At 34.4% G+C, this 24,783-nt stretch overlaps 2 protein-coding genes and 1 pseudogene across 2 annotated transcripts; 1 reads left to right on the top strand and 2 right to left on the bottom strand.

Moving 5' to 3' along the window:
- Positions 1–3,344: 3,344 nt before the first annotated feature.
- Positions 3,345–6,665, bottom strand: LOC120270783 (furostanol glycoside 26-O-beta-glucosidase-like). Its single transcript, XM_039277848.1, has 10 exons — positions 6,333–6,665; positions 5,592–5,661; positions 4,840–4,898; positions 4,679–4,754; positions 4,499–4,583; positions 4,329–4,409; positions 4,007–4,256; positions 3,814–3,929; positions 3,516–3,736; positions 3,345–3,436 (listed from the first exon to the last, which is right to left on the bottom strand). The coding sequence occupies exons 1-10, from the start codon at positions 6,663–6,665 to the stop codon at positions 3,345–3,347; spliced, it is 1,383 nt and encodes a 460-aa protein (XP_039133782.1).
- An 8,628-nt stretch (positions 6,666–15,293) lies between these two features.
- On the top strand, positions 15,294–17,619 carry LOC120270781 (zinc finger MYM-type protein 1-like). Its single transcript, XM_039277847.1, has 3 exons — positions 15,294–15,881; positions 16,016–16,649; positions 17,405–17,619. Exons 1-3 carry the CDS (start codon positions 15,294–15,296, stop codon positions 17,617–17,619), a joined length of 1,437 nt encoding a protein of 478 aa, XP_039133781.1.
- A 5,692-nt stretch (positions 17,620–23,311) lies between these two features.
- Positions 23,312–24,341, bottom strand: LOC120270779 (annotated as a pseudogene).
- Between the last annotated feature and the right edge of the window lie 442 nt (positions 24,342–24,783).

The following is a 24,783-nucleotide window of genomic DNA, read 5'->3' as shown; positions in this document are numbered from 1 at the left end:
TATTACTCACATACATATGTATAATAAACACGAAACCGCTAATGAGACAACTTATTTTTTACCTTCATTAGTTGTATTCCTTAGAAATAAGCATTACAGACGAAAACCCTCTGACCGTAGCACCATTCTTTAGAATATCAAATTTAAACAAAATATATATATATATCATATTAAACATTTCAAAAACCTTATGAATGTATGTATTACACAAAAACACTAGTACAATAGTTTAGTTCGCTATGACTGCGTCACATGATCGACGATTATGGCCAGTTTCATGGCACCGATTACAATGTAACTCACAGACTTCGAATCCTTGTGACTCGATTTTCTTCCGTCTTGGATGGCCGGGTCGTTTTGTCTATCAATTTCCGAGAGTCCCCTGTAAAGGTTGTTATTGAGGATCTAGATGGTTATACTGTCTATATAGGGACTGGGTGTGGCGACCTTGCATCCTTTGACATGAGAACAGGTAATGAAAATTTTTATCCAATAGAAATTTAGGTTTTTCATTTTTTTTCTGTTTATTGTCTTCTGTTTGTATTTGTTTAGGAGTCTTAGGACAGGCTTTACAGTCATATTCTGATGATATAATGAACTAGACTAAGCTTCTCTTTTGCTTGTGTTTTTCAGTTTCCTGGTGGGGCCAGATAAACTAATGATTTACATGTCACTTTCATTAAAAAAAAGCTTCATCAAATTCTTATACATTTTGCCAAACAATGTACTGTATATTTGGAAATGCCAATTATCAAAATCTTCTAATGAATTCAAAATTTTCTTTTGGTTTTTTATGGTATTAAGCATATAAAGAAGAATCCCATGAAAGAAATCATATTGTACAATGATTCTCTATGTCAGCTCAGTCCAATAGCAATAATGTAGGAGAGTTGTAGGTGAGGCATCATCAACCATTGTTTTGAGTCTAAGTGGCTCAAACTATACCTGGAGGTTCATGCTTGTAACCCCATATAGGAACACTAATGTCAGAGTTTCTAGGGTGGTTTATTTTTGTTTTTCCACTGCACAAGATTAAGAGTCTCTTTGAGTTATTTTTTTATAATGGTCTCCATCTGCGTTATTTTTTCATCTGATTGTCTATTATGAATGTTGGTTATGAAGTGACCACATACATCTTGTGTTTGTATTATTGTCTGGTCTTCAGATTTTAGAGCACTTCCTTCTAGACGAGAAATTGGCATTTAAGAATAAACACAAAACCGTAGTAAGTTAATGAATTTTTAAATTTCACACATGATTAAAGTTTCATGCACATACCTAATTAAAGGAAACATAAGGTAGACGTTAAATGTGAAGGTGACAAGGTATTCCATTTATAAGTACTTTTTTATCGAGAGAACCTCCTAAATTCTTAGACTTTGAAGAACTGCTAAACATAGGCCAGTGGTATTCGTCTCTTTTAGTTCTGCCATCAGATATAAGGTATAGAGAACATGCTTATTGCCTTATACATGTAAAATTGGTAAATATCACTAGCCATAATCTATCTTGAGCATCAACTTGGTGTTATTTTTTGATGTTTTGAGTTCTAAAACTGCATCATGTTAAAATGATGCTGCTGCCGCTGATGTATAAGTCATGTATCAACGCATTCTCATGTAAAATAGTGACCATTTGACTTGAGCATTAACATGGAGTTAACTTTTGATGTTTTGAGCCCTAAAAATTTTGTGCGTCTTTTAAATTTGATCATCAATAAAATTGTCAAACTTTAGATCATGCAAACTTATGGTTGTATAAGATGCCCATAGTTCATTAGCCATACCTCCTCTTTTGGACACAGGCAGTGGCGGACCTAGGAATTTAGTTTAGCCCGGGCTTAAATAAAAGTCAATATTCTCATATTCATCACCTTTTAATTTTCCAGCATTTTTAGCCCAACCATGACCTCTCCTCAGTCCAACCACGACCAGTGGCAAAACCAAAACTCATCGGTAAAGGGGTTGAAGTCAACTACTATAATTGTGAGGGATGTTTTGAACAATTTTTCAAACTTTATTAAAACTTAAAAAAAATTAGTAATTTTTAAATAAGAAAAAAATTTCAATGCCACATTATTAATTTACTTTTTTCTTGATTATTAAAAAAATCATAAAGTTTAGATCATTATTTTTGTTATATAATTTTTAAAATTTCCACAATTTTTTGAAAGAAAAATCTTGTTTTTAATTACTAAAATTATTAAAAACTTACATTTGCAAACTCTAGGATTTGAACCATGGTGGGCTCCTATCATTCAACTCTCACAAACCACTCAAGCACATACCCATTACATATTAGCTAAACACAAACAAAATATTATTAAACATTAATATTCATATAAAAAAATATTATTGGACACGGTTCTTCTAAAGTTTTCCGGCCCATGTGGGTCCGCCCCTGGACACAGGAAAGTTATTGGGCTGTTTTGTGGGCAAATGTTCTGGAAGCATTCGATCTATTGTAAGGCATCTGAGGTTGCCCATAATCGCTTCATGTGGTGAGATTAATCATCATGGCATGTAATCACTTTCATTTAATTTTATACATCAATCGTTTTAACTGCTATGCTGTTTTAACAAGGACTTTGTTTGTGGTATTGGTTAGTGATAACCAAGGGTTGGTAGCTTTTTTTATTAAAATGGAGATCTACGTTTTTTACCTGAGCATGGTTATGCACTGTCAAAAATATTTTACTAATCTATATATAGTTTTGGCATGGCTTTTCACTTATCCATATATGGACACACCAAAAGCCTTACTGACAACACCAGTAACTCTGATTAACCATCAGTATCTACACTACAACATTATGTATCTATAGCTATGGAAGAAATTGTAGCAAAAGGTACAAAATCATGTAGCTAAACACCTTAGCTTAAAAGATGAATCTCGTAGCAAGAAATGCCATAGCTAAAAGTTAGCCACATATTTTATGACTTATGTAGCTAAGTGTAATATATTTTGCTACAACTTTTATTTTTTCATGTCTAAAAGAATAAAATATTTTGCCATGAAAATTTAACTTGGTAGCAAATAATATATTTATATATATAGCAAATTAGATTTTAGTTACAACAGAGAAACTTTGTGTCTAAAAGTTTAATTTACTTGCCACAGTGAAATTTTTGTCAGAAATATTTTACGATTTAGTTATAAATGTAATACGTCCGTAACTAAATTAAAAATTCATTTGCTATAGTGACTAAAATGTAGCTAAAAAGATAGCACCTTTGCTTCGAAACAAATCAGTTATAGCTACACACTAAAATATTTTGCTATGAAATAGGAGACTTGTAACAAATTCTACAAGAAAACAAGGGTATTAGGGACAGAAATTTCCATCACTGAAAGATCAAATTCTGTGGGTGATGACTTTCACGGACGGTAATTTCCGTTGGACAAAACTTCCCGAGAGGAACCCCATCTTTAGCCTCTGCAATAAAAGATCAAATACTAATTAGAAAAAAAAATGGCCACATAAAACTTCTTCAAATTTTGAAAGAAGAACTTGCCTAATTGTTCAGCATATGATTCATTGATGTTGAGGAAAGGAGGTTGATTTTGAGAATACAAAACTTCCCGAGCGTATCTCGCTGTATAGTAGTTGATACCGATAAAATCATACGATCCTTTTATCATATCTGCTTCTTCTTTACTGAATGTAGGCAGTCTATCCCTCACTATAGCTTTCATGTTAAATGGATAATCTCTATGCATCAATGGATCCAAGTACCTTAACAAATTATCATCAATAACATGAAATATAATGTTCTAAGTTTTTTATTCATTATATATAAATGCAGAACTAACCATGCAAGCATGAAATCCAAAGCTCGGGTTGCCGCCTCGACTTGTTTGTGTGTTTGGTCATAAGGATGATACCACATACAAACCAAAGTGATCCCGACTTGTCCTCCTTGCGTTCTCTGGAACGAGAAATTCATATTCATATTCATATTTACCAAATTAACTGATTGTGAGATTATTAATATTGTTACATTACCTGATACTTGTCTTTGTATAGTCTAGCAGCAGCTATGTGAGCTAGAATTAAATTATGTGCGACAATATAAGGCTCGATAATTGAGTCACCGACTGAACAACCAAGAATCTGCGAGCACCTGCCAGGCGCATGTCGTCCGAGACCGTATCCCATGCTACTAAAACTCCATGGCTCATTCAATGTGATCCAATGCTTAACTCTGTCTCCGAACTCTTTGAAACAAACTTCACAATAGTCCCTAAAGTCGAGCCTGATTAAAGACTTTGATTAGTGATAATTAACACTTTTTTCGATCAAGTACGAGTTTTATTATATGATTTACATAATCTTTTTACTGAGAAAGCCTCCATATGCATCCTCAAGAGCTTGAGGTACATCCCAATGGAACAGTGTGACATAAGGTGTGATGCTTGTTTAATCATAAATTAAATTGGTTAATTATGTAATTAATTAAAGTTAAGTAATTAAAGTTTTAGAGAAAAAATGTGAAGATGCAAACCATTTTTCAGTAATTCATTGATGAGATTGTTGTAGTAGTTGATTCCCTCTTGATTAATGCCACCTTTCAGTGATCCCTCTGATAAAAATTAATAGAAAATTTTTTAAAAATATAATTAAATTAAGGAAATAGAATTTTAGAGATTATAATGAGATTAAGAAATAAATACATACTTGGAAGAATCCTTGACCATGAAATGGAGAATCTATAGGAATCTAAGTTCATGTCCTTCAACATCTTCACATCTTCCTGTAAATAGTTAAGAGCTTAAAATAAATTAAAAAAATTAAAAAAAAAGCAAAAAAAGATATTAATATTTCTAGGTAGGATATACTTTGTAACGATGATATGAATCCACAACAATATTTCCGGTACTCCTGTGTTCAATTTTTTCTGAAAAATATTTCAAAAAATAATTACATGTTTACATGTGCTCATATTAAATTCAATAAATATTTATATATTTCTGTAATTACAAACCAATATTTCTGTAATTAGAATTTACAAATCAACTTAAAATTTCTTAAGAGATGAAAAGAAATTATAAAACATTCTTTTATTATTATTATTATTATTATTATTATTATTATTATTATTATTATTTGACAAAGTGGATAAGTCATGTTAAAGACATGTATAAACATGAAGTTAATATTTTACGTGACGTTACTCTTACTTTGCATGTGCTGGGTTTGATCCTGGGTCACCCCAAAAACAAACATTCTACCCAAAAGACATTGTGCCAATAAATCAAAATTAGCATATTTTTAAATTTGTTTAATGAACTTTTTTCTTAAAATATATATAAATAGTATACATAAATTATAGTTTTTATACCAGTATATTAAATTACACAGGTTTATTTATTTATATATTTATTTATTTATTTATTTTGGGCTATGCAATTTATAATCAAAAAATAAAACAACCCACTGACTATTATACGAATATTTCCTTGCTAATTATTTCATTTTTTACTTATTTAAATTTATTTTTATATTAACTAATAACTACTGAATTAAAAAGAAGAGGTGTTCATTATTCACTGCAAGATATGTATTTATATATATATATATATATATATACCAGGGTGCTGTTGGGTGAAAGTGTCCCAAATGCTTGGCCCTCTCCCTCCTTCATTCCAAGCTCCTTCTATCTGCAACAAAAACATACACACACATTACATACGCATGTATATACGTATCATGATGTTATCCAGTAACATCTCAACAATGACGGTTGCATCTGTATTTAATAATTATTATCTATTTATATACAATATTAAATATTAAATAGTACCTAACAATATATAACACTCCCTAATAATGCTGAAGTGTAATAAAATAACTAGTCATAATTTTGCATATCACCCCTGCAAATAACAACTGTTTGATTATTATGATGTAAAACTTCTACCAAACATTCTTACATTTTAAAAACACAAGTACATACATCCCCAGAAGAGAGTGTATACTATATATTAAAATATTGTTATTATTCAAAAATTTCTAATGTTCGAACCTGTCTCTTTGGCAAAGACACAAACACTATAAGCAAAGGACTTAATGCCAATAAATTAAAGACTAATAGACCAATAGTATTGACCCCATTGCGAAAAACAAGTGTGAGACATTTAATAAATATCTAATTTGAATTTCGCTGGATGCAATGGTGATAATAAATCGATTGTGGATGTTGGCTTGCTACCCAAATCCCGTGTTACCGGTTGAATGATCAATCAAAGACCCATTAATCAAATACCCATACACGCGCCTATGATGTATATAAGACTTATCACTTTAAAAAACAAACAAATAAATAAATAACCTGATAAGCAGCGGTGGCAGCACCAAAGACAAAGCCAGGAGGGAAGCTCTGCCTGCCAAAAGCCACAGCTGGATCAGTAGTGGTTTGAGGAGGAGCACTGGTTTGAACCGAGATACTTCCTCCTCCCAAGCACACAATGCTGCCACCTCTAACACTTGTTCTTGAGTACTTGTTTTTGCTACTTGGTATGGATGATGAGGGTTTATTGAATGAAAAGGAAAAGGAAAGCCATGCTGGTTGTTTTCCTTTAGTTAATAATGAAGTACCGGAACTAGTTAGAGACATAGTGGTGGTGGGAGACATGGAAATTGGTTGAGAGATCCCTGATGCCATTGTTATATTTTCAAGTGGGATTGGTGCAATCAAAGCAGGTCGTGTGGAATGGTGTTTTATAGCCATCATGTGTGAGAGAGCTTGTGAGCTTTAATTATTGAGTTTAATCATTGATGAACCATGGGCTAAGGCAATTTTTTTTTTAAAAAAAAAGTGAATAAATCATATTCATTAAACTGAAAGGGAAGATAATATCCACTAGTAGTGAAAAGATACAAAAAGATAAGCTAAATCATAAATTTGAATCCTCAAATTACAATTTATTTTTTGAGTCTTTTGTATGAGTTTTCTATCAAGAATACCTTTTGTTCTCCTCTTCAAAGTTATATGGTGGGGGAGAAAGGAGTTATCTCTAAAAGGTCAGTTAAGTCATGATAACTTGTGCATTTTCTACTTATTTATTTTTTGTTTTGTACTTTGTCAATTTTATTATAAATAAATAAATAAATAATCATTCCACTGCCCAATGATACCCAGCATGTATAATCCATCCCTCTCAATCATTTACTATGTGCCATTAATATCCCATCACAGATCATCAATATATATTCTTTCGGGTCTCCGCTTGTTTTTACTTTTTAATATATCATGGTTTATTAATTTATTTATTTTTAAAATATATATTCTTTTCGGTCAGCGCTTATTCGATGGATCAAGTGGTATAATTTATGTATTTTTGTATTAACGTTTGTTTCTTCTATAATTGTCTTTACTTCAATAAAATAGTGATCCACTTAAAAAAAGTTAAACCTTCTATAATTATTTTTCAAATATTATAAAATTTTTAAGCAATGAAGAAGATATTGTGAATAGGGGAAAAGTCAAAGCACGGTCAGGATGTGGCAGTAGCAATCTCTTCTTAGTTGACTAGTTAGCCGATGCTTATTCCTCAGATACCGTTATTGTTTTTTCTTCGAGAAAAGAAGTTCACGACCTGATGTACAGTGCTCGAGGAACGCACTTGCGAAGGACAAACAACACACCTGCTCGTCGATTCTGGCCGCCTTATTCCGTCACCCGAGATCCAAGTCAGCATCTATATTATTTTATATTCTAGAATTAATAAATAATTAATTAATAAATATCAAATTATCATTTACAAGTTGTAGTAAAATAGAATTGTAAGAAAATCTCACTGGGAGTTGACTTTGAAACAAATAGTGTATTATTTATACTATTTATATTTTTTTATTAAATTATATATTATAACCTTAGCTTTTTATACTGGCCGACTCAAACTAAAAAAATAATAATAATAAAAGGCCCAGTGAGACCATGTGAAAGTTGCATATCACCACCGTAACCTTTGACCCATAAGCTTTTATAATTTTATTTTTAATAATTATTTTTTTGATAAAATCATAATTTTACTTTTCATCATAAAACTGATGAACTCATGCTAATAGAGCCTCTGTGTATTAGTTAAAAACCAATCCCACCAATACAATGGCTCACCAACCATTTACTTAAAGCAACGGCTTAATCAAATGGCATCATATATAAACTAAAGAAAGATGGCAGTCAAATTTGGTGACTTGGCAGGTGAAAAGCACTTTACATTCTTTAATAAATACATGATGAAGTTCTCATTCTTCAACACAGCGAAAAGAAAAGAAGAGTGAGAGTGAGAAATTAAAGAGAAAAGAAGAGCGTGAGAAAAATATTTTTGAGAGAGATAGTATCTTTCCTGTTATAAGAGAGAATAATAATTTTTCTTCTTCTTATCAAAGGGAGTTTATAATTTTTGAAATTTTTTTCGTAGAAAATTCTTTTATCTTTGCCGGTGATTTTTATCTTAATAATTTAGGGATTTTCCACGTAATATCATTGTGTCTTTTATTTTTCAATATTATTTTTATTTATTTTGTTGTGGTATTGCTCTATTCGGCAAGGTTTTAAAAACCGGACCGGACCGGCCGGTTCAGCCGGTTCAACCGGGAACCGGCCGTCAGTCCGGTTCATTCGTATGACTTGAACCGGGTCCTGATCGAGCCGGTCAAAACTGGCTTTGGACCGGAAATCGGCGAACCGGGTTTTAAAAAAAAAAATCTTTGATTTCTCACGGAGGTGCGGGCAAGAAGCGGATGCGAGACGAAAAGGAACCTCTCATGGTGGGATCTCATCTGGTTTGGGATCGGAGCCGTGATCGGCGCCGGGATCGTCGTGCTCACTGGCCAAGAAGCAAAGATCGAGGTCGGTCCAGCCGTGGTTCTCTCCGTCGTTGTTTCTGGGATCTCGGCGATGCTTTCCTTCTTTTGTTATACTGAGTTCGCCGTTGAGATCCCCTCTGTCGGTTTTAAGGATTACAAGGATCTGAAATTGATTTTATTTTTAATTTTTTAATTGTTTTATCACCATCATGGTTTTTGAATTTTCAAAATAGGAAGTAGATCTTTAGTGAAATTTTATCTTTCTTTTTTTCCTTTATTTCCCTGAATCGGATCTTTATCTCTAATTTATAAACTAAAATTTAAAATCTATTATTTGAAATGAGTGTTTTTTTTTTATTTTCTTTTCATCTTGCTTTTCCGGCAAATAACAAAATTTTGTTTGATTTTTATCTTTTTATTTGTGCCATTATTTTTAAATTTTTAAAATTATGGTTTATATATAAAAGTCATTGATTTTTCATTTTGTTTAATTGTAACAGATATAAAGACTTTCTAGTTTTTTTTTTTAAAACTTTCTAGGATATATAACAACCTTGATGTAATTTGCTTAGATTGGAATTTAATATTATTTTGATTTCAACTAAATTTTAATTTTATAGTTATATTTATTAAATTTCTATTTTTCCTATTTTTTATGGTTTTTTTTGGAAATTTTATGAAATTTTCTTTATTTAAATTTTTTTTATTTAAAAAATTAAAAAAAAAATTGTTGAACCGGCCGGTCGAACCTGTTGGACCGGTTGAACCGCGAACCGGTTGGCCAACCAGTTCATCAACCGGTCCGGTTATTAAATCCTTGCTATTCGGTTCTGTATTTTATAACACTATGAGCCCCCATGAGTATAAATGAGTTCACCAAACACAAAAAAATCTTGTGTGATTCCTCAGATGAGATCTCAGTTTTCGGTTATGTTTCCAAGTGATTTTGCAGGATAGAGATGTAAGAAAAATAATAGAGGATCCACAGGGGAAATCAAGAGAACAATGAGACAATAAAAACACACAAGATTTACGAGGTTCGGCAATGTGCCTACGTCCTCGGGAGTGGAGCAACCGTATTCCTCTTATTCACTCGTCTCTCCTCACAGTTGAGACAAAAACCAGGGTTACAAATATTTATAGGTAAATACCTAAATTTATCCAAATACAAACCTATTTGGATCCTAACCCTATCTGGATCCTAAACATATCCAGATTCTAAACCTATCCGGATACAAATCCTATCCGGATACAATTTACAAGATTATCAAATCAGATACAAATTACCCTTGTATCCTACCGCGAGGGCGTTCCCCCGCACCCCAACCTATCAAACTGATGCTCCCACAATATGACAGATGTTGTCAAGCCACTCCACTCCGTTCACGCATTTGCTCATTTACTTGTGTATATGAGCCATACACAACAATCTCCACCTTGGCGAATATACCCCATGAAGATATAAACTAGGGAGCTTCTTATCTTCCCGATAGGTTGAGTGCCATGTCTCCTTAGCATTAGAGACATTGATCAAGTCCAAGCAATGTTTGAACTTCCTTGTAGTGATTGCCTTGATCTGATTTTGTAACTGCAACAACTCCACCTACAACTGTATTTCCCATCAGCGTGTAGATATTCCTTGCAATCCTTTCTCCTTTCATTACTATCAAACCATCCTTACTCACTACAATGCAATCCTTTTCGGTTTTATAGCCAAAACCGTTTCCATGCAAAGCACTCAAAGAAATCAGATTCTTCTTTAATTCTGGAACATGTCGAACATCACACAAAGTCCGAACAACACCATTATGCGTCTGAATCTTGATCTGCCCTTTTCCAGCAATAGCACACGCTTTATCATTGCCCATGTAGACAAAACCAAAATCTCCTGATTTGTATGAATCAAGCCAGTCATTGTTCCATGTCATGTGAAACGAACATCCCGTATCCAAAATCCATTAATTTGAGGCTTTACATGATGAAACTGAAAGCAGATCCCCATCACTACAATCTAAATCACCGCGCTGGATTACATTAACAAACTGTGATGAATTACTGTTCCTTTCATCAATCTGTTGCTTCTTGTTTGGACAGTCTTTTCTAATATATCCCATATGTTGGCACTTATAACATTGAACAGATCTGGGATTCCTTTTTGCTAAAACCATCTTTCCCTTGCCTTCTCCCAGTTTCCTAGTTGCCTTTCACATACAACGCTTCCGTTTGAGAACCTTCAGCATTACTTTGCTTCCGCTGATTGTAAGCCAACAACGCCATAGTGATCTCTTCTACTTTGAGCGTATCTTTCCCCCATGTGAGTGTAGTCACCAGATGCTCATACGAAGGTGGCAAAGAACACAGCAAAATCATAGCTTTGTCTTCATCTTCAATCCCGACCTCAATTCTCTGCAAATCACTGACTGTGTGATTGAAAAAATTGATATGTTGTACCAGACTTGCACCTTCCTGCATCTTCAGGCCGTACAGTTTCTGCTTCAGATACAACTTATTTGTCAGAGATTTTGACATATATCGACTTTCCAATTTTCTCCAAACCTCCACCGGAGATGAGAGATCCATGACGTGATACATAACATCATCCGGCAAACACAATCGAATAAGTGCCGCCGCTCTTGTTTGCAAATCCAACCAGACTTGGTCTTCCAAACCTTGGGGCTTTGTCTCTTCCAATGCTTTCAACATTCCCTGTTGCACGAGCAAATCTTTTACTCTCCGCTGCCACAATCTGAAATTCCCAGTTCCATCGAACCTTTCCACATTGAATTTTGTAACAGAGTTCATCTTGCCAACGGAACCTCGCTTTGATACCACTTGTAAGAAAAATAATAGAGGATCCACAGGGGAAATCAAGAGAGCAATGAAACAATAAAAACACACAAGATTTATGAGGTTCGGCAATGTGCTTACGTCCTCGGGAGTGGAGCAGCTGCATTCCTCTTATTCACTCGTCTCTTCTCACAGTTGAGACAAAAACCAGGGTTACAAATATTTATAGGTAAATACCTAAATTTATCCAAATACAAACCTATTTAGATCCTAACCCTATCTGGATCCTAAACATATCCAGATTCTAAACCTATCCGGATACAAATCCTATCCGGATACAATTTACAAGATTATCAAATCATAATCCTAACCAGATACAAATTACCCTTGTATCCTATCGCGAGGACGTTCCCCTGCACCCCAACCTATCAAACTGATGCTCCCACAATATGACAGATATTGTCACGCTACTCCACTCCGTTCACGCATCTGCTCATTTACTGTGTATATGAGCCATACACAACAAGAGAGATGAATTTTTTCTAATTAAATTAATGAAATATTGAAAAACTTTAACTAGCCACTAAAAAATGTAAAAAAAGAAAAACTAAAACTTCGATGAGTGTTGATTTGTGAAAACTTATATACATATTCTTAAAATTTCAAAAGTTCAATATAATATCTAAAAATTATCGGTTTTTATTGAAGCTCAAATGAGGTTTTTTTTTCTCATTGTTTTAAATAATATTTATGCATTTAAATCTATTTAATAGCAGAACATAAATAAAGTCATATAAAAAAACACAAGGACAAAAAAAACATATTTGGGGTTTCTACGCCGTGTTTATCATTAAATCTATAAATTATATAACATAAATAAAATAATAAAAAAAAGACAAAAAAAATCTTTGATCATTATAAAAATTAAATATATAATTTTAGAAGCAATATTATTTCATTAAATATGTTAATGAGCTGCCGGGAGCATGAGAAATAATTCCAATTATTCGAGATATATAATTTTTATTTTTATTTTCCAAATGTTGACTTTATTAATATTAATTAAAATAAACACTTTAAACTTTTATTTTATTATTATAATAATATTTATTACCAATATTGATATTTTTTAAATTAATTATTAAAAACATTTATTTAAACAATTAAATATTGAAAAAAAAACTATAAGAGATAAATTTAGTGTTTGGCTATTCATTTGCCAAACAAAGCCAAAAAATAGTCATTATATATATATATATATATTAGATAAAATATAAATATTTTTGTAACTAAGTTATTTTTTAAAAAAAACAAGTATATAAAATAAAACATTAATTTCTCAAGTAATGTAGGGAAACAAATGACACTTGCATCACTATATGATATGCATTAGATGAATGGTGAAAATTAATAACTCCTTTTCAAATATTAAAAAGAATATGTTTTGTAATCCACATAATTGAGCCCAAACCTCTCCGTGTAACCAGGGGCGGAGAGACAGGGGGCGGCTGCCCCCCGTCACCGGCAGGGTCAGTGGGCCCCGTGGCCGGAGAAGCCCTCCGTCCCCCTTCCCCGCCAGGGCCGCCCTCCCTTTCCAGGTGGCCGGCATCCCTCCTCAACTCCTCCTCTAAAGCTCTAACTCTAAGCCTCTAAGTCTCTAACCATGAGACTTCCCCTGGACCCCCACCAATATCTGATCATCCGCTCGGACCAAACCGCCACCCACCTGCAAGCTGCAGTAATGCAACATGAAGCAAGAATGCTAAGCCGCCGCTATGCTTTGGAATTGGGATACAAGACAAGCAAGGTCTAATCACATTTAAAATAGCCAATAAATTTTTGAAACGTGTTACTTTGCAGCTGTAAAGTTATGAGATATCCGTTGGCACATTCCATATCACGTGGTGCTACATGCTACTAGTGTTATTAAATATATATATTATTTATATATATATATATTCAGAGATTCAGATTTTGTTAGTGTTGTTAGTTGTTACAAACTTACAAAGTGATATTGAGTCTTTCTCAATTCTCATCCAATTTCATCCGTTTTGAAAGAGCTGTAAGCCTGGGAACAGAGATTCTGAATTATTTTTTATAAATCAATACTTGCAAGTTGCAACTCAAGTTATAATCCCCATCTATTTTCTCTCCAACTTTTTTGATCTCTTTGTCCGGCAGGTGAATATTTTTTTTAATCTTCTTATTTGTTTGATTGTTTCTTTTTTTTTGTCATTTATGAAATAATTTTTACAAAATTATTTGAAATATTTATGAATTAAAATCGATTAATGTAATATGTGGATTGATAATTTGATATCATATTATTGATTATTAGATTTAGAGATGTATCATGTAAATTGATATCATTAATTTAATTTATAGATTTGAGTGATATTAAAATCAAAATTTGTGATTTACTAATAAATAAAATTTTTTATCTTTAACAAAATTTTAAATATAAGTTATCACTTTAAAATAAAATTTCATTTCTAAGATCTTAAATTTAAAAAATAATACAAATTAAAATTTTTAGAATTATCGAAATAAATTGAGAAAATTTATTTAAAATATAATCATTAATTTAAATAATATATGTTGTTATATCCACTTCACATAATCATCAAATTCATACAAGCTCATCATAATTCTATTAAATAAGTTTTTTAATTTAAAATATTATTTATATTTATATAAGTAGTATGAGTTATAACTAAGATAATAATAAATTATAATTATGCTCTTATCTTATTTATTGAAGTCTAACTTTCTCAAAAGATTTATACTTTTTATTTTAAATAACAAATTTAAACGTATAACTCAACTTATCATATTTCTTCAAAATAATTTTTTAATTTAAAATACTATTTATAATGATTTAACTATAATTTATAACCAGATAAAATGTAATTATTTTTTTTGTCTTTATTGAATTTAACTATCCCACTCATCATAATTCTATTAAATAAGATTTTTTTTAATTTAAAATATTATATACATTTATAGTTATAATGGATAAAAAAATTATTTTATAATGATATATTGTAATTATGTTTTTATTTTATTTATTGGATTCTAACTTATTGTTCTCCAAATTTAAATTTATACTATAATTTTATTTTAAATATTATGAGTTAAGGTGTAAACCTAGTTAAATATGATTAATAGAAACTATCCAATTTAGTGTTACACATATTTGATTGAACAATTTATGAATTTATGATTTAGTGCAATTCATTTATATATTTAATTTGATCAATTTCATAGATATTGAGAGGTTTTTTAAATCTATACCAAAAAGTATTGAAGCAAGAACGAGTTCAACGTCTGATGCAAGTACTGTTGCACAAAAAAAAGCCGTGTTGAGTTTGATCCGAGTGATATTATAGCCGACCTAGGGCTTCGAAAACCAATTGAAGAATATGACACAGGAATAAGAGATCAAGTAAGGAGAGAGTATTTGTTGATGGGTCCATGTCAACCAGTTGGTCACAATTTTCCTAGAAAACAACAAAGAAAAGATTTGAGAAGCTTTAAAGAAGTGTGGTTTCAGAAATTTGATTGGTTGGAATATAATGTGGAGAAAGATGCAGCTTATTGTTTCTATTGTTATCTTTTTAAGTAGTCAAGGGGAGATAAACTTGGGATTGATGCCTTCACAAAGACAGGGTTTAGCAATTGGAAGAAGGCCATGGAAGTTTTCACTGAGCATGTTGGTGGAGTTAATAGCAACCACAACAATGCAAGGCGATATTGTGAGGATTTCAAAAATCAGAGGCAAAGCGTGTCGCACATATTCTCTTCTCATAGCAGAGAGATGGAGATTGCATATAGAGCTCGTGTCACTGCTGTTTTACGTGTTGTTAGATTTCTTCTGTTGCAAGGTCTTGCTTTTCGTGGACATGATGAATCTTCTAGTTCCACAAATAGGGGTAACTTTCTAGAGATGCTGAATTGGTATGGGACAGAAGTTGAAAGTGTTGGTCGTGTGATTAATGAAAATGCTCCTGGAAATAATCAAATGACTTCTCCACAAATACAGAAAGAGTTAGTAAGGGCTTGTGCAGAAGAGACCACACGGACTATTATTGATGAGATTGGAGATAGTCATTTCTCTATACTTCTTGATGAGTCTCGTGAAAAATCAATAAAAGAGCAAATGACTGTGATTGTGAGGTTTGTGAACAAGCAAGGCCAAGTAATTGAAAGATTTCTTGCTGTTGAACATGTTGTCGATACTTCAGTCTCTTCATTAAAGACAACTTTGGATGGATTGTTTGTCCGTTGTGGTTTATCTATTTCTAGATTGAGAGGACAGGGGTATGATGGAGCCTCTAATATGAAAGGGCAATTTAATGGGTTGAAGACATTAATTTTGAATGAAAATCCATTTGCTTTGCCCACCAATTGCAGTTGGTTGTCGTTTCTGTTGCTAAAGGCATTTTGGCTATTAGTGATTTTTTCAACTATGTCACTATGATTGTGAACATTGTGGGGGCTTCTTGCAAAATGAGAGATGTGTTGCTTCAGAAACACCATGATAAGATTGTGGAGAAATTGGAGAAAGGTGAAATCTTTTCAGGAAGGGGGAAACATCAAGAGACTAATCTTGCAAGACCTGGTGATACTCGGTGGGGCTCACATTATACAACTTTAATCCGGTTATTTACTATGTGGGAGTCAGTATTAGAGGTGTTAGAGAATGTGTGTAATGATGGGAATGTTGCAGAACAAATAGGCATAGCATCGGGTTTGATACAAAGGATGGAGAGTTTTGAATTTATATTTATCTTGCATCTGATGATCAAAGTATTGGGATTAACTAATGACTTTGTCAAATGCCTTGCAGCAGAAAAGATCAAAAACATTGTTAATGCAATGGGGTTGATTGTAACTGTCAAAGAACTTATGCAAGACTTGAGAGAAAATGGATGCGGTATATTTTTAGAAGAAGTCAAGAGCTTCGTGGTTGCAAATGTCGGGCTCAAAGTGCCGAATATGGAAGATAGTATACCGCTCGAGGTCGCTCGAGACGGGAGGGCAATTGGTTACTTATTACCATCATTATCATGCTCGAGATCTTTATTGCCGTGATTGATTTACTTACTACCGAGATGAATAACCCGATTTAGTAAAACTTCTACAGAGTTATTAAGATGCATTGCTTGTCTTGATCCAAGAAACTCTTTTTCCAGATTTGATCATGGTATGCTTGTTCGACTTGCTCAAATTTACTCTGATGATTTCTCCACATCCGATCATCTTATCTTGAAAGAGCAACTTCACATATATATTCATGATGTGAGAAGAAATTCTGATTTTTCAAATTGTCATGATCTAGCAAGTCTTGCTATGAAAATGATTCAATTTGATAAACATTTGACTTTTCCATTGGTTTTATCGCCTTATCAAATTGGCATTGATCTTACCGGTGGCAATAGCAACAGTTGAAAGAGCATTCTCAGCAATGAATATCATCAAAACAGATTTACGAAACAAAATAGGCGATGAATGGTTGAACAATATGATGGTTTGCTATATTGAGCGAGAAATGTTTGCTAAAACTGATGAAGACATAATATTGCAATGTTTTCAAAACATGCAAAATCGAAGGATTCAACTCCCTCCTCGCAGTAATTAGTGGTATTTTTGTTTTGTGTTTTAAAATAATTTTTTTAGTGTATTATTTGAATTTTTGATTTATAATTTTTTTTTTAAAATTTGCAACTCGCCCCCCCTCCCTGTAATTTCTGGCTCCGCCACTGTCTATGTCTGATGCTTCAAATGCCACATTTCCCACAGGGTTTACACCAATGGATCTTCCAAACATGCCTTCTAGCATGATGGTATCTCATGCAAGGGTGTTTTATCCAATGGAACCAAGTAGTGTCTCCATGGCATACTACATTGTAAGCCCACAATATGCTGGTTATGCTGGAGATCATGGTCATTATCCCTGCCAAGTTCCAGTCTATCACCATCATCATCCTTCTCCTCCTCCACCACTCCTCCAGTGATGCAGCCGCAAATTACCGGGTTTTTGGACTACTTCAACGATGATAACACGGTTGATTGCCGAGTGATGTGAGACAATATATGCATATCTATATTTACCATTGATCCATGTGGCGAGCTTTCTTGCATACTAAACGTGCTTGGTGGGATTGGCATAGAAAGGAGATTCTTTGGTTGTTCTTTTGATTGTTTTGGAGTCAAGAGAATCCTCGAAATTAATTAAGGGAATCTGAATTTTAGTTACAGAATGCATTACTCACTGGCATATTTTCGTTATAAGCCATATCATATTCTCCAAACATTGGGCAGCTGTTGTTTTACTTCATTATCTGGAGTTTTTTTTAAGCATCAGGTCGAAGATTTTGTGAGTTACCTCTTCCAAGAGCATGAAGAGTTGTTATATTTATCATGCTGTGGTATATTGCCAAGTGAGACTATTTCCTCAAATAGCAAGTAATCTAATGACGTGAAGATTTGCTAGGTAAAAAAAAACCTTCTCTTTCGCATTATATATATAAAAAAAACATAATGCCTCCATCCCTCTTTGAGCAACAGAATAACCTTTAATAAGTGTATCTAAAGTAACACTATAAGCCATGCAACCATCCTTGTTCATCTGGTTAAATAATTCTATCGCTTCATCAGAATTGTAACCATTTGGTGCTTTATTCCATTAGAAGTGCCATTCTTTTTTATCTGGATTATTGCAATTATATCTGGTAGGGAATATAACATTCTAGTATTTTAGTCAACTCAAGATCTTGTTGGATAAATGTATTAACAGATGCTTCAGGGGCATGGAAAAGGGTGGATGGTTTCTCAGTGATAGCATCAAAATCCGGTGCAATACCAGTGAGAGAAACATCACTCTCTTTTTTTAGAAGCAACACTCAGCCCTCTATTAGCCTTAGAAGTATCTTGCCTAGCAATTATACGGTTTGCATGGGATTCAGAAACAAATTTAGCTTTCCCTACATTTGCATCAGTTTTCATATCTTTATCAGCACAAGACTTTGAATCTACTGGAGATGCATAAGGTATATTGACCATGGGAGACGTCCCAGAATAATTTTCCTGCCCTGCTGTTCATGCAATGATGAATGTGATACTTCTTCAATATTCATATACAATATTCATACATATATATATATATATATATATATATAGGTTGTAGCTTGGCAATGTGATACTTCTTCAATATTCATATACAATATTCATATACAATATTCATACATATATATATATATATATAGGTTGTAGCTTGGCAATATATATATTTTAATATTCTCAGCAACCTTTATTGCATCAAATGAAAGCCTCCACATTCAATTATTTTAAAAGCTCACATGATATGTGTTCAACAGCAACAATGCATACATATATATATATATATATATAGATTTCAAAATCAAACATGAGTATTTTAAGTTTGTATTCATCAACATGTATGCGTGAACCACCATCTCCAGAAACTTGGCATATATATATATATATATGGCTTGATTACACTCAAAACTCTGTTTGCTGCTTCCTGAATTTTACTGTGCATGGATCCTAATCGAGATGATGATATTTTCTAGGATCACAACATAGATGGGCATTAACTATTAACCAAAGGTTTTGTTATAACCTCACTATTACTCGTAGCACCTTTTATAAAGACAACATCAGTAGCATGGGTACTCGTAGCAGATCCGAAAAATACTTTTTTTCTTCCCTTCTAAAAGTTTCAGCCCCTCTCTTCCATTTCCCATTCATGCTTGTTGGAAACCCTAGCCATGTCCTTCTCCTCTTCTTGGTTTTAATGGTTAAAGATAGGTAAGTAATTCTTGTTTCCATTAATTTTCATTTTGTGTTCTTGTTGATAACCTTAGTATAAACTTAGGGTTTGTGTTCTTCTTGTTTTCTCTCTTTTTTTCCCTAGATTAATAGAAGTAGAGAGGATGAGAAAAGAAGATGGCAAGGTGAGTGGGCTAACCGAATCATTCTTGATTTATTTTGGTTCTTGTAAATTATTTGCATGTTTGGGTGTTGTTTTGGCATGATGTTGATTGGAAACTTGGCATTTGTTTGCTACCATATCATACATGTTGTTAATTGGGTCCATGACAATGTAAGGCCTTGGGAGTTATATTTATGGTGAATTATGCAAGTGTAGATTGGTGTATAAAGAAATCATATTATTGAGTTATGCTAGAGTCCATAGAATGGAATTTGGGTGATGCACATAAGGTGTTTGACTAATTGCCTCCTAGTGTTGAATACAAATATTTGGGGACATAATTGTGAGAATTGTGTGATTTAATTTTGTAATGGCTTCAATGGTATTGATGGGCTTAGTTGTTAGTTTTTATTATTCCTTCATATGAAGGAATAATAAATGTGGATCCCTTGTTTGTTACTAAATATGAGTTGAAATTCTTAAATGCATTTGATTGATCTCATGTGTGGGTGATAATATGTATATCTTGTGGAATTGGTTAGGAATCAAGAGGTAAGGAATGCGTTTTTATACATGTCATGGTTTGTGTTAAAATACTAGAATGTAAGAATTATGAGAAGATTGACATTTTACATTATAGATTATAAGTATATGTATGTTGGCAAGGGAAATTTGTTTATGTGAGGGAGTTATGTTTATGTAATTCTTTTGCATGGGTTTGGAAGAGATTGGAAATGCTTTGATGATATGTCGGGATGATGCGAAGGAGTTAGAGAAAGGGGGAGAGATGTATGCTCATAATAAAATGTAAGATATTGATAAAAACTTATGTGATGAGAACTAAAGCATGAATGTTCAAGAATGAAAATAATAATGTGAGTTGCTTTTGAATCTAGAGGAATGGGGTGGTATGAAGCTAGGATTGAAGACATTTTAGGGTGAGATGACATGACAATTATGGCCGGTAAAGAATTGAAAAGTTGGTGAGTTGCTTGGGTGTTATTGCATCTTGGATATTAGAGGTGACCTTGACCTAATGTTAATTCAAAATTGGGGTAATTGCTTTTTATAGCTTATGTTGGTTGATGTTCAAGGGTTGTTTTAATATTGGAAGGGAAAACCAGGTTTATGCCTTTGAAATGATAACTTGTTTTAGATGAACAATTATGATAAGATACATTATTGATAAAATCGAAATGATGGGGAAAACGAAGGGTGTGGATTGGATTTGTAGATTAGAAGTTTTGATTTATTAAAGACTTGTGCAAGATGATGTATCTACAGGGAATCTTAAGATTTAGCTTGATTTTTTTTTTCTCACTTCTGGGGACAAAACCTTGAGAAGGATTTGACAAGGAAAAATGTTCAGTATGGTCCTGAGTTTCGTTCGGCAAATTATCTTTTCAATTGTCAGTATGATCTTGGAGTTATGTGTTGTGGAATGAACCAGGTTAGAAGTGATATCATGCTGAGGCCTTAAGAGTGTAATTTCCAGGGTGAGGGGTTTTTGTTGGATGATTTATTTAGTTATTTTGCTCCCGGAATGAAAATTTGGATTTTATTAGTATTTCTGCGTTTATGGGAACTTCTGAATTTGCAATTTCTGAACTCGAACTCTGTGTTTATGGTGAATAATTATTTATTTGTTTATTTTGTTCTTGCATTAATTATTCGGTATTTCCTCTGTCTGTATTTTGTATCTCTGCGGTTTTAGTACATCTCCATTTCTGGCTCGCCCAGCTAGGAGGAGTAAGTCCTAGCCATGTGCACATGTTTTCTGTAGTAGCGCTACCCACCGACTGCGGTCGAAGATCCGGTTACGGCTGTTGATATTCTGTTTTGTTCTGTTCCGTCTTCACAGTCGAAGATCCAGCCTCGTGCTGTTGATTTCTGTTATTAGTCAGGGAGATGTACATGTCTGTTTTGTGTATTTTCGGCATTTCTGAGTATCTCTGTATTTCTGTTCCGCTTTTATTCTGCTATTTTGCCATTATGTATGGAAAGTATTATGTTTAGGAATATTTCGATAACCAATTTCCGTATTCTGCTGGTATTTTGAGTTTTCTCATGTTTTTGCCCCACTCACTGAGTAACCGAGTTACTCAGCCTCTCTTCTTCTATCTTTTCAGGTACTCGACTCTTAGGATGTGCTTAAGACCTTGTTGATCAGCCAGTGCTAGGATGGATCCATTAGGGTTGTCGTTTTCTTGTAAATTTTTTTATAACCTGTATTTATACCTTGGATTCTCGTATATGTGAGTTTGTGTTGTATTTCTGTACCATTTTATATTGTTTCCTGTTCTGCTTGTTAGGGTTGACTCTAACCAGGTCAAATCTGAGGCCTTGCACCCAGTGGGGCCCAGCCCCGTTGGATGCGGCCGATCTGTCAGCGGGCCCGGCTTTGGGGCTGGGGCGTGACAGGTTTAGATTCAATTCCCACCAGTCAACGTTTTCTCTCCAAGAAATCTATGCAATAAATAAAACCTCCATTTCTATTTAAACCAAGTGAATATTCAGCCATAACATCACTAAGCCGCACAGGATCTTCGATATCAATCTCATAATCATATAGCAAAACACCATTTGCAGGTTTAGAGTCCTTAGACGGTGTGATCCAGGACCTTCCTTGGTAGTCATGTTCTTTCTTTCCATGGAACATGCTCTTAGCGGCATACTCTGCACGGTCTTGCTTTTCTCCACTGTGCTCCTTCTCAACCTTCTTCTTAATGAATTCCTCAGTGCACTTCTTATGCTCTCCAGTGAGCTTGTTGAGAAGCTTCTCTTTCTTCCAAGACCAAGGTTTCTGCTTATTCTTCAACAGCCACATGGTTGGATGCAGGGTTTCTCGGCCTCAGACTCCATCTGGAGGTGCATCCTTTGTTGTTTTTTTTACAATGGCCACAATAGCACTGCCTTGCTTTGCAGTCTTTTCCTTCCTTGCTTCTATTTATTTAATTCTGTTTTTTTTATCATTATCAACATTAAATTAAGAGCAGGTGCTTTCCTCAATGTTACAACTTCCATGATTTGTTTTTATGCTTATCCGATGGGCATATGCAGATTTAAAACATATATAAACATATAATTATTATTTTGTCTTGTAATGGTTTTACCAAGACGTTAATGTTCACAACCATAAATATATGTATCTATCTGATTCAAAGAACTAAGCACACATGGTCATGCATACTACATTTATGGTACATGTGACGTGCTTTCCTATTTTCTCTGTTTAAGTGAACAACATCCTGGGAAACAAATGGCATGAAGTCCATTAAATCATTTGAAAATGGGTATGATCTCCGAATACAGCATAGCCGATTCCTCACACTCCAAAAATATTACATTCATCAACTCTCGAACTAAACAAAGTGGTTTGAAGCTCGTCCAAGTAAATCTGTTTGTCACTGCTACATGAGTCTATAATAGGTTCAGGTGGATGAAACACGGTTTCATTCGCTGAACCGTTATGTTCAGGAAGCTTATGCAGGATACGATGTGAGGTCGTGTTCCAGATGTACACCATCCTTCCTTGCTCCCATCAGGTAACCAGTTACACTTCAGCAAACTCTTCTCAAAGTTATGTTGGTGCCCAGTAAAAATCTTCACACACTGATTCTGGGGGGGGGGGATTGAGTGGAAGAAGTTGACTACGAGCATGGCAACAAGGGAGGAAAGGAAGCAGTCATTATTGAAGAGACGCTCTTTTGGAGACCGGACAGTGGAGAGGATGTGGAGGATCTTTTGACGCTTTAGCTCATGTCGCAGAAGAGCACCTTGGTGCATTCCTCAGAACACTCCTTCTCTGATGGCTTATCGAGCATCCTGAAAACCGAGTCCAGCTTCTCAAATTGTTAATTTCGTCCAGATGATGAACCTGCCAAGATGCCCACCAGGCGCGAGCTTCAGTAGATTGAAGCGCTCAACGTTAGCAATATCGACACCAGGGATATTACGGAAGGCTTTGACGATCTTAGAACCCTCGGTGCATGCATGACAAGAGGACCTTTGCGGGAACATAGCGGCGATTGCGCATCTTACCCTTTCCAGAACAGATCGAGTGGGATTGTTTGGCTTTCTTGGCATCACGAGAGGCACCGATATGTTAATGAATTCAGAGGAATCGGAGATGACGAGGGGTAGCTCGGGAATGGATTTGATGCGCGCGATGATCGCGAGAGGAAACAAGGGAGGGGATGACAGAGGCAGTAAGAGCAGAGGCGACGGCGAGGCGGCACTAGGTGATGTTCGCGCTGCAGTGCCAGCGACGCCAGATCTTGGTTGGAGCTAACATTCGACCTCCACAGCAAATGTTGCCGAACGCACCCTGGCCAGCGCGGGTGTCCAGCACACTTGGAGACGGCGTATGGCTTGAGGTGATTGGAGGAGAAGGCAGCGTGAATGAAGCGGACAACACCGGGGCGGATTGGAGCCTTTAGCACATCGGGGAGGGGAAGGGGAGAGCTTCCATCGGTGGCAACGATCTTTTTTACTCTCTTCTCTATTTTTTTTTGTCTTTCTCTAAATTCTTCTCCCCTGATTTTTTTCTTTTCTTTTTAATTTTTTTCTTCTCCGGCTTCTCGCCCCCAAAGCTTCCTCCTTTTTTGCCTTTCTCTCCTCAAGCCCATGCTTCCTCCTTTCTTGCCTTTCTCTCCTCAAGGTTTATATGGTAGCTCCCATGATTTGCAACGCCCATGTCTTCTCAACAGCGCCACGGCAACAGCGATGGTGAGCAGCGGCGACAACGATGCCGATGAAAGCATTAGGTATGATTGGCGGCATTATTTCAGCCACTCAACCATGACGACGGCTTCAACGACGAACAAGGCAAGCAGCAACAGCAGCAACAACGGTGTCAAGCGGCAACAGTGACAATCAGGCATGATTGGCGGCATTATCTCAGCTACTCAACCATGAAGGCGCTGAAACCTTTTGATGGTTTTCTCATTTTATTTTCTTCAAACTTTCTCTTTTTCTTCTCCTTCCTTTTTTTTCTTACCGCCCCCCTTTTAAAGTTTCTTCTGTTCTTATCTTCAATATCCAAACTCCCTCGTAAAATCCCCATAAAATCACAACGGACGGGTCAAAATAGGATAGGATCCAATTTAAAATTTTAATTAATTTAATTAATTAAAGTTTTTTTCAAAATTCAATTAACCCAATTTGCTTTGGGATATGTGTTTGTGTGCCTCAGGATTTGCATTTATCAAGTTATCTCGAGATC

Source organism: Dioscorea cayenensis, chromosome 10 (assembly GCF_009730915.1).
Source record: "Dioscorea cayenensis subsp. rotundata cultivar TDr96_F1 chromosome 10, TDr96_F1_v2_PseudoChromosome.rev07_lg8_w22 25.fasta, whole genome shotgun sequence".
Taxonomy (NCBI): Eukaryota; Viridiplantae; Streptophyta; class Magnoliopsida; order Dioscoreales; family Dioscoreaceae; genus Dioscorea; species Dioscorea cayenensis.
Note: the sequence above shows the minus strand (reverse complement) of the source record. Positions and strands in the feature narration are given on the sequence as shown.